This window comes from Thalassophryne amazonica, chromosome 22 (genome assembly GCF_902500255.1).
Source record: "Thalassophryne amazonica chromosome 22, fThaAma1.1, whole genome shotgun sequence".
Lineage (NCBI taxonomy): Eukaryota > Metazoa > Chordata > Actinopteri > Batrachoidiformes > Batrachoididae > Thalassophryne > Thalassophryne amazonica.
In genome coordinates, this window is record NC_047124.1 from 6,389,960 (window position 1) to 6,400,929 (window position 10,970).

General features: G+C 43.1%; 1 protein-coding gene across 1 annotated transcript; it reads left to right on the forward strand.

Annotated features, from left to right (window-relative positions):
- Nucleotides 1-5,576: 5,576 nt before the first annotated feature.
- Nucleotides 5,577-9,913, forward strand: parp12b (poly (ADP-ribose) polymerase family, member 12b). The gene is made up of 8 exons (XM_034163832.1): nt 5,577-5,990; nt 7,093-7,228; nt 7,500-7,755; nt 7,844-7,936; nt 8,041-8,167; nt 9,038-9,206; nt 9,580-9,700; nt 9,775-9,913. Exons 1-8 carry the CDS (start codon nt 5,677-5,679, stop codon nt 9,873-9,875), a joined length of 1,317 nt encoding a protein of 438 aa, XP_034019723.1. The 5' UTR covers nt 5,577-5,676; the 3' UTR covers nt 9,876-9,913.
- Nucleotides 9,914-10,970: the final 1,057 nt, after the last annotated feature.

A 10,970-nucleotide genomic window follows, 5' to 3' on the forward strand; every position in this document is an offset into this window, starting at 1 on the left:
AAGATGTCAGACATTTGTTACATTGGTGATCCAGGAGTGAAAATCTGGGATGCTAGAATAAACAGCAGGCTTTCTGCCATCACACTGCGAACTGCCCCATGTGACCACACCGAAAAGGAAGAAGGCGTCACGTTTCCGACAGAACAGCGGAGCTCCAGGATCACCCTGAAAATAGTCAAATCAGGGTTTGAGTTAGCTGGAGACAAAACCTCTGATCCAGAACAGGGACAGAAAAATGTGTCAGCATAACGTAAAAATGTCACTGTTTTGTAGTAAAAGCGTAACAATTTTGCACAAGTAGAAAACTACACATTGAATGTTTCAGGCACAATAAACCTCATTGGATACAAAATATGGTTTACCATACAGGAGGCGGAGCCAGCAGGATGCACACAGATGTGGGAGTCTTTGAGGCCCCACCCCCATTTCTCAGTGCAGATTGACCTGTTGACCAGAGTGAGGTGGGCGTTGTGCAGCCGGTCAGGGGACACATTCACTGTTTACAACAACAAGAAAAAGTTCTGACAGTAAAGTGCAATGACACCTTGATTTGAATAAAAATGAATGAACAGAAATTGACCTTTGTCACCATTTTTGCTGTTTTTACCTCATAATGTTCATAGTCTAAACTACACCTTTTTGGAATCCCTGTGATCAGACAGATTATGTGGTGGACTTGTCAGTATGATGATTTGAGCATTTTAAAGCATTGATCCCTAGCTGGATGGCCACCGTACTTTTTTTGCGCCTAGGCCGTGGTACAGCAAGGCTGGACCGCCAGTGTGGTTTGGGCACCTCCACTGGTAGGATTAGGTCATGCACTAGTACAGTGGTGTGCATGGTCCCAGACCTGACCAGAGTTCAGGACCACATACCCACCTGTTGTGCTGACGTTCCCCCAGCCGGCAGTGAAACAGGCCCAGGTGTTGTCCAGCTCCTCGTCTTCATCAGGGACACAGACTGGAGCCACGATGGAACCTGGAGACAGGAGGACAAGTGTCAAATATTTCACTTGGACTAACCCAGCTCAGTTGTTTTGCATTTTAGAAGGTCAGAATGGAGGTCAGTACTCAGTCTGACGGGCACGCTGAGGCGGAGTAGCGACAGGTCGTGTTTTGGTGGAAAGCTGTTGTCCTTTGGCAGGTCAAACACCTTGTCCACCAGAATCGTTTGAGGTGCCCAGAATTTGAGGTCATGAACTCCCACAGTCACTGTGTCCTCTTTGGCTCTGGAAGGTGGAGGAGAACGATGTTTAATCAGGGATGTGACAACAATCACCATGTTTTAATCATCCTCCGCTTCAGAGCACCGTCAGGCAGATAGATTTTAAAGTCTACAACATTTTAAACTGGTTTGGTAGCTGCTGTCCCACCGGGTGTGGCAGTGGGCGGCGGTCAGCACCCAGAGCCTGTGGACCAGGGTTCCGCTGCAGTAGTGCATTTGGTTGGACTGCAGGCTGACCTGCCAGGGCCAGAAGAAGGGGCAGGACTCTGTCACGTTAGCCAGCAACACGTCACCATTCTGGTTCAGCAGAAGAGCTGCAGGTCCTGGAACGAGGTCACAGTTGGAGTTCTGCTGCCGGCCGCACACGTCATCTAATTCAGAGTCAGAATCACAGCAAGAGGAGAAGAACCACGTCACATATTTTACCTCTTCATTCAAACCATTAAGTCACATGACCATCTTCCTCATTCCCCACTTGGTTCTGTGGTTATGATCCACTTTCTCTGCAGACTCCTGAGCCTCCTCTTCCATTTTGATGTCATCTCGTCCGAACCACCTCAGCCTTCATTCCTGGACTTAGATGATTCTCCTCATTTTTGTCTTCCTGATTTTGGGCCTCTCATTTCTTCTTCTGCACTTCCTTCATTGCCCACTCCCTCAGCCCAATACTGGTTTTAAAATCCTGACCTTTGCACCCAATTCTTCAGTTCCCAATGATCCTGCAGATTTCACTCACTTCCAAGTCCTGAGCTTCATGATGTCATCTTGATCTCTTCAGGTTCTCCTTATCTGACTTACAGGCTCATTCAGTTTTCCTTCACACACACGTTCTTTTAAATACTCAAAATTCAATGAAGTTAAAGATCAAACTCACCTTTGGTCTCATCTTCCGTGTTAATTTGTTTCTGATTATCTGAAAATTAATGGTGATGAGAACCTTCAGACCATGAAGAACCACAGTGAAGTTGTATTAGACCAGCTGGTTGTTTCAGCTCCAGAATTTTGTGAGTAACTTACCGATTGTGTCAGTGATCCACTGAATGTGCTGCTGCACTTGGGTGTAGACGCCTGGTTTTTGGGCTCGTCCACATCCGACTCCCCAGCTGACCAGACCCGCCAGCTCGTACCTGCTGCCGGTGAAGCAGGACAGAGGGCCTCCAGAGTCGCCCTGAGATACACACACTGTGACGGCTCATTTCCTGTACGCACTCTGCTCCTGCACAGGGAGTGCTCCCACCTGACAAGCGTCGGCGTTTCCTGATTCCTTCCCGGCACAGAACATGGAGGAGTGCAGCCTCTTGGTGTAGTACTGCATGCAGGCGTCCAAGGGCAGGACAGTCACATTGACCTCATGCAGTCTCTGAACTCGCGGACCATCTGGGGAGAAATACGCCACCACAGAGAAGAGGGAAAACTAAGATGCTTTTACCATGTGCCCCCGGAATCAGCAGATCTGAGAGGATTGAAGTTTTCTGCAGCATACTCTCTCTGGTGGACCCCCAGCCGGTCACCGTACACATCCCGGAGACCGGCAACGGCGTCACCCAGATCTGGATGGGTCTGACGAACTGATTGAACTGCAGCGGCGCCTGAAGCTTCAGCAGGGCCACGTCAAATTCTTTAGTCTGGACGTTAAAGCTGCTGTGACTGATGATCATGGACACGCCCACCAGCTGGACCACAAGTTCAGACGGGTTATTTTTAAAATCATGAGGGTCATAGAGTCAGTTCACATTTGTAAATTAAATCTGAAGTATCACCACTCCTGGACGAGAAAGAGAATTAAAATAAACATTGAAGCACTTTCCTTTTAAATCATGAGCCAATTAGGGAGAAAATAAAAAGTTATAGAGCAAGAGTTTTTATTTTGGATCAGGAAACATCAAAAGCAATAACAGACACCAAGTGCCCTCAATAACAATTTTACATTTCTAAAAGATTTGATGTTTCAGGTGTAATTCAGTCAAACTGCCAGATGGTGGCAGCAGATAGCCATTTTAGAGCAAGGAGGGAGCTGCTAGATTGTTGGAACTCCTCTGATATTTCACAAACTGATGAAGATGCCCCTCAGAGTGTTTTCCCCCAACAAGTGGTCTTGTCACAAAATTAAAGCACCCCCTGGTGGATTTCAGGAAGAAATTGTGTGTCATCAGGCGTCACTGACCTGTTGTCCGTATTCCTGAGGATTCTCCAGGTCATGTTTTCCAGCCAGCACCTTCCACAGAGAAGCTTTATTGTGTCTGCCAACATTGTTTTTCTTTTTAATTCCATACATGGAAACAGATTTGTGGAATTCAGATTAACAGTTTGTGTTCTAACCGTATGAAGCAGTGCGCTACAGAGATGATCCACATGGGGCCGATAATGGCTCCACCACACACAGACAACTTGATGTACTGAAGTGAAACCTGCCAAGGCCATGAGTGGGCCCAGGCCTCCAAACCACCCACAATCCTTAGCTCCTCCTCCTGGTTCACATTAAAGACTCTGATCCCTGCCAGTTCTGTTCCACACCAGTTAGTCAGATTTTATTTTCAGTGTCAGACTCACCCTCACCGATTGTGGTTTTCAAACATGTCTTATGAATAAACATTCAGCTTTGTTCGTACCATAGAATCCATGCAGAGCAGCAACTTTCTGACTGATGCTCACATTCTGATGATTCTGCATGTGTGTAACGTTTTCATCTGAAAGAAAAAGTTAGTTAACCTTCATATTTTGTGTTCAACTGCTCCAAGAGAATCCGATTCTGGAGTCCCGTCCGCTACAGAGTCAGGCTAACCCGCCCAGGTCCTTGAGCTGACTGCACTAGCTGCTAACATGCTAACTCCCAGTCAACTTGAGTTGACTGAGCTAGCTGCTAACATGCTAACCCCCACAGTCGCCTGAGCTAGCTGCTAACATGCTAACCCCCACAGTCGCCTGAGCTAGCTGCTAACATGCTAACCCCCACAGTCGCCTGAGCTAGCTGCTAACATGCTAACCCCCGCAGTCGACTGAGTTGACTGCACTAGCTGCTAACATGCTAACTCCCAGTCAACTTGAGTTGACTGAGCTAGCTACTAACATGCTAAACCCCACAGTCGCCTGAGCTAGCTGCTAACATGCTAAACCCCCACAGTCGCCTGAGCTAGCTGCTAACATGCTAACCCCCACAGTCAACTGAGTTGACTGCACTACCTGCTAACATGCTAACTCCCAGTCAACTTGAGTTGACTGAGCTAGCTGCTAACATGCTAAACCCCACAGTCGCCTGAGCTAGCTGCTAACATGCTAACCCCCACAGTCGACTGAGTTGACTGCACTAGCTGCTAACATGCTAACTCCCAGTCAACTTGAGTTGACTGAGCTAGCTACCAACATGCTAACCCCCACAGTCAACTTCAGCTGACTGATCTAGCTACTAACATGCTAGAAATAAAAAAAAGTCACCTCCGGCCAAGCTAAACCACACACAGCCACCTCCAGTTGACTGAGCTGGATGCGAGCAGGCTAACCAGTCTGTCATTACTTCATCTGACTGCGCTAACTGCTAAATGGTGGATGCTTACCTGAGTGGACTGTGTGAATCCACACTAAAAACTGGACCCAGAGAAGCAGAATCATTCTGTCTGCAGCATAAAATTAAATTGATGTTATTAGTTCAGTGGCTGACACCTGTCAATCACAGCAGATCAATAAAAACTACCTAAAGGTTCGTGAGGTCAAATACCTGGTGAACCTGTTTGAATTGTTAACACGGGGTCACTGACCTGCTCCCAGAAATCACCTGCGTGTTTTCCAACTGGCTGTTCCACCCATTGCTAATTAATTAAACAGGTGTGATCAGCCAATCAGGATCGTGGAAACACGATGAAGGTTGGTGATCACGACTGAACCTGATCCTGATCCTGATTCTTGAGTGAGATCAGGATCAGTTGTCTGAGACGACAGCAATGGCCCATATTTTAATAGGGTTTTTTTTTTACAGAAGCGTAAAATGCCACAATATGTCACGACATATATATGGTCAGATTACATGAGTGGAGCTGTTTTTTTTTTTTATTTGTTTGTTTTGCCTGTTGTTTTCATGGTGCACTTGTGTCTGTTGTGCCTTAATTGTCCCTGGTCCCTGCACGAGTGTCCATGGTGCACCTGTAAGGTAGTTTTTTTTATTATTATTTTTATTAGTAGTAGTAGTATTTCATCTGCTAAGAAGGCAACGCGCATGAGATCGCCCGTGATGTTTTATTTATTTATTTATATTTTAATGCTTTTAGACTCCACCCCCTGCAGATGACATCATGCCAGCCAGGAAAATTTTTAAGTCGTCTTTCTGTTTGGGTGTAGTAAGATGGCTGCCCTCACTCTTCCGGGGGCATCGCTTGCTACAGGTGGGCGTGACATAAAGCGGGGATTTATAACAGATCAGTAAAACGCCACAGAACCAGTTTAGATCTGATCTGGTCCACCATGAACAGCGTACAAATTCAGTTCGCTACCAGGCTGCTGTGTTCCAACGGGGGCTCCATGTCCCTGGTCCAGTTCCACCAGAACCTGCTGCAGAACTTCTCTATCAGTGATCCAGACTTCCTCTTGACCGTGGATCAGTGCTCCAGGTTCCTGGTGGTGGACGGGGACCGGGTGGAGGATGGGACCGTGGTGGCCCAAACCTCTTTGAGACTGTGCAGTAAATATTGCAATGAGGAGTGTTCCGGGTCCGGATGTCAAGACCTTCACCTGTGCAGGTACTTTGTGTACGGGACCTGCAGGTACAGCAAGGCCAGGTGAGTCCGGGTCAGGTCACGCCCATTTTATCATCATGCGACATTTTAAGAAATTATTTGCTTCATTTTTTTTTTTTTTTTTTTTTTATCACGATGACTCAGAATAATCACACACTCACTCATCTTCAACCGCTACTCCAATTAAAGGTCACAGATCTTAAAATAATAATAAAAAATAAAATATTTATATGAAAACAAAAGAAACAGATGAACTCTTTGGGATTTTTTCTTTCTTTTAATCACATTTAAAGGTACTACTTTCAGATATTCGGTGCTGCGGAAGCTTACAGTGACGGTAGTAACAAGGCAAAGTGAAACCTAAGGAAGCGCAGGAAAAAAATATATATTTAATCACATTTTGAGACGATTTATGTCGAATTTTTTAACTTAATTAAAAATGTTTATGTTTGTACATGAATGAGTTCAAAACAAAATTCTGAAAGTCTATGCATGAATCTAAAAGCTCAGTTTCACTTTACACTGAAAAGAAACTGAAATAAAGGGAAATAAGTTTCAAAACACCATGTTTAAAAAAACAAAACAAAACAAAAAGGTTCAGTCACTGGGGCTGGATTCAATCCCAGCAGTCACAGAACATGAGGTGGGGTTCACCCTGGACAGGACGCCAGTTTGTCTCAGGGCCAAAACACATTCACACCTATGGACAAGTTAAAGTTTCCATTCCACCTAACCTGCGTGTCTTTGGATGTGGGAGGAAGCCGGAGCACCCGGAGGGAACCCCCGCAAACATGAGAACATGCAAACTCCACATAGAAAGGCCACAGGTGGGGAATTTTACCCATGACCTTCTTGCTGTAAGGCAACAGTGCTAACTACTAATCCACCGTGCAGATTTAAAAGGTTTTTGGTGGAAAATGTCAAATGTTTTCTAAATCTTAACATTAAATATTTTTTTTTTTTTTAAGACTTTTAAGTCTTTTAAGACTGTTATTGTGGAATTCTGCATTAAGTTTATATATATATATATATATATATATATATATATATATATATATACACGAGTGTATATATATATACACACACACACTGAGTCTGTATGATTAATAAATATTAATTAATATCGTGCTGGTGTTTATCACAGAAAGCCGTGTAAGTTCTCCCACGACATTCATTCTGATCACAACTACCCGTTACTGAGAGAGTGCACGCTGGATAACCTTAACGAAAGTGAACTGTTCCTCCTGCTGCTGCAGAACGACACCACCTTGCTACCCCAGGTAACCACGGAAACCACATGATCATCATCGCGGTTACAGCTCCTTGTACCTGCAGATTTTTTTACGCAGGCATTCCTGTCGTAAACATTCAAAATGCGTCTTTTGAGGTACTTGAAAAGATCATCTGAGTGAAAATAAGTGTTTCTTAAAGAAAATTGTGTCCCAGAACGATTTAAATCAGGTTTTGTTATTATTATAACCATCAGCGATCTTTGTGTAATGTCTGATATCTAAGCAGGATGGTGTCTGTGCCCTTTGTGACCTCACACAGTTGTGCTGTCACTACAATAAAGGCTCGGGGCCCTACGGAGACTGCCGCTTCCTGGAAAAGTGCACCAAGCTGCACCTGTGCAAGCACTTTGCCCACGGCGAGTGTCTGTTTGGGCACAAGTGCAAGCGTCATCACACCATCGACGAGGAGGTCCGCCTCATGCTTCAGGGCAGAGGCCTGAGCGGTGACATCATTCCTCATCTGCCCACCATTTACCAGAACAACCATCACTTGCATGCTGACTCCGCCCTCTCAGGTGAGCAGACCGTTACAGCGCCGCCCACCTGCAAATAAATGGAATTTGTTTTAAAATGAGCTGAAAGAGTGAACGTTCTGTGTGTCAGAGATGAGTCTGGATTCAGTGTTTAAACTGTCCCAAAGTGACGACCTGGATCAGATCTGTCTGCACTTCTTTCTAAAAACCTGCAAGTTTCAGGGTGAGTTTGTTTTCTTCTACCTGTTCAGCCGTGATTATTCTGGTAGCGACAAACATGTGGCTCCATGAAGCCATTTCATTTTTATTTGCTGTGTTTTGGTTCAGAAAACTGCACGCGTGTGCACTTCCACCTGCCGTACCTGTGGGAGGTGTTTGATGGTGACATGTGGATGATTCTACAGGACATGGAGGATGTGGAACGAGCATTCTGTGACCCGTGCAATACAAGAAGGTCTGAGGTTAAGTGTCAGGGCTGTTTACTTCTCCTGATGCTGTTCATTTATTGTGCAAGTCTAGTAGTTCAGCCAATCAGAAGGTGATTTGGATTGTGGTGTAGGCAGAGCAGGGAGACCTGGTTCAGTGCCTTTATACAAAGAAATGAGAAATTTAAAGAAGAGAAGGCTAACTACACAACCCTGAGGCACTCCATATTTTACTGTAGTAAATGTTCCAAAAACATTTGGGTTTTGTTAATATACAAAACTACACTGTGCAGAACTTTTTAATGCCACACCCTCAACTTTATTATGCCAACAAAAACCTTATGGCATATATCATTTTTTTTTGTTTTCTTTTGGTTGTGGCAAATACTACAACAATCCAAGCCACAGCATCTATCAGAACGTTCCATTCATTGAGCTGACGCATTTAACCAAATCGGTTATGAGTGAAGAATCACAAGTTACAGTTGAAAGGAGCCACTTTGTATATATGGGTGGAAAGTGTCATATAAATGTAATATAATTAAAAGTACACACACTTTTATTGTTGTTATAGCTTACCCTTTAGTACCTTGTAGCATTAAAAGTACTGAATGGATTTACTTTCAACTGGTACAAAAACTGGTACAAAAAACTGGTGCTCGAGCACCACCCAAAAAATTAGGTACCAAAATCGTATGATCGCGCCTTCATGCCAAAACATCGTTTTCTTCTTCTTGCATGATTCTTCCATAAGATTTGTGCTTAGTGCCACAAAACAAAACACTAAACCAATTTTCACTAAACTTTAACATGTGTTAGCTTTAGCATTAAGGTTTCTTGTACAGGCGCACGTTAGCATTAGCATTCCTTAAACTCTGTTTTCCGTGCTGGGTTTGTAGCTCGGGCCCCTGGCCTGTGGATTTCATCACGATGACACAGGATGGCAGACCTGTCCGCCGTCTTTCTACCATTTCCTCGGTAACTAAACCGCTTCACTACCGCCTGACCACAGAGTGGCGCTGGTTCTACCAGAGCAGCGGTGGGAACTGGGTGGAGTATGGCGAACCGGTGAGACACATTTACATTTATTAATGATTTAATTAATATGATTGAGTTGTATAAACTTTTATTTATCTACAAGTTATTTACACACGTTTGTTTATTTGTATTTAAATAACAGCTTTTTCTTCATTTGTGTGCAGAATCAATGTTCATAATGCACATTTGTTAACATAAATTACTATATTATTAGGCTCAGGAAACCTAAATTTTGAATTATGCAAATGTTAGAAGCAGTCAAAGAACATGGATCCATCAGTTGTCATTCTTGGCAGTAGGTTGACTTATAACCCTGGGGTTAGAGGTCAACCTGGTCTTCAGTGTCATGAGAAACTCTGCTCAGCACGGAAACCTGAAGAAGAATTCTTCATGTTTCTGTCAGGACGAGCACCAGAGAACAACATCAGTGAGCTCACGGCTTCTGGAGGAGGCGTACCAAGCCAACAGAAGGGCAGAGGTCAAGGTCATCAAAGGCAATAAAGAGTATTTAGTATGCTTCACAGGTAAGACTTCCCATCAGCACCTGCTTTCAGCATAACACAAACATAAATAAAGTATTTCTCGTCTTTTTGTTCAGATATGAGGCAACGGAACTTAAGACAAAACACCAAGAGGAAGATTCGTCGCCGTCCGCGCTTTTTCTCTGCCACAGATGTGGAAAAACAAGTGGCTCAGTAAAAAAAAAAAAAAAAAAAAAAAAAAAAGTTATTTTCACCAACAAAGTTGGGTGGTTATGTTTTTACTTTGTTTGTTTGTCTGTTTGTGAACAGCCTGTAACCAACAATTTTTCATGTCACTATGATTTTTTTTTTTTTTTTTTTTGAGGAGGAGGAGGAGGATTCATATCCTAGTAGGCAAGAACTGATTCAGCTTTCAAGGTCATAGGTCAAGGTCAAAGCCAGGAAAAATCTTGAAAAATTGGAAAAATCCTAATTCTTTAATATTGAATGCATATTCAAAAATTCATAGCTCTGTCAAAAAAGATTGAATTTCTTTCATATTTGAGAGCATTATGTAGGATGGTATCCTTTGTCAACTGACAAAGTTTGTTCCGGATCTGATCCAGATCCATTAAAATTTAACATTGAAAACCCCATTTAATGTATATTTTACATTATATCTTAATCAAACTTGCCCCAATCACTGTCATATTTGAAAGTGAGGTGCAGACTGGCACTCACTATTACCTGACAAAGTTTGATCCAGTTCTGATCTTGATTGTGGATTTTGTGGACATTTGAATTTAACATTGAAAACCCTATTTAATGTTTATTTTACATTATATCTTAATCAAACGTGTCCCAATCACTTTCATATTTGAACGTGAGGTGCAGACTGGCACTCGCTGTTGCCTAACAACGTTTGATACAGATCTGATCTGGATTGTGGATTTTGTGGACATTTGAATTTAATATTGAAAAGCCCATTTTGTGTACATTTTGCATTATATCTCAATCAAAAGTGCCTCAATCACCAAAATTGGATGGCGGTTTCAATTTTCTGCCTGTTTGTTTGTCTTCCAGTTATCAGTCAGAAACTAAGTGCCAAAAAGCAATGACTAATTGTGCAAAGCAGAGAAAACCAATGTTCTGTAAAAAAAAAAAAATTATCTGAAAAAGAATTCAGAAACTGAAAAAGTTGAAAAACAAACAAACACCACAAAAAAATTGATCACATCTAATTTAGCTTATGAAAAACACTTCTAACAGGACTTTGACGTTAAATTTTTTCCAAGGTAAACATTTGTGGAATTGGAAACTAGCGTTGGTGGAG

What these genes read in the sequence shown, in the direction of transcription:
- parp12b (XM_034163832.1), top strand. Translation starts at nt 5,677, where the DNA reads ATGAACAGCGTACAAATTCAGTTCGCTACCAGGCTGCTGTGTTCCAAC. An exon ending in ACACCACCTTGCTACCCCAG is followed by an intron (nt 7,229 to 7,499) that starts GTAACCACGGAA and finishes GACCTCACACAG; the next exon opens with TTGTGCTGTCACTACAATAA. An exon ending in TGCTGACTCCGCCCTCTCAG is followed by an intron (nt 7,756 to 7,843) that starts GTGAGCAGACCG and finishes TCTGTGTGTCAG; the next exon opens with AGATGAGTCTGGATTCAGTG.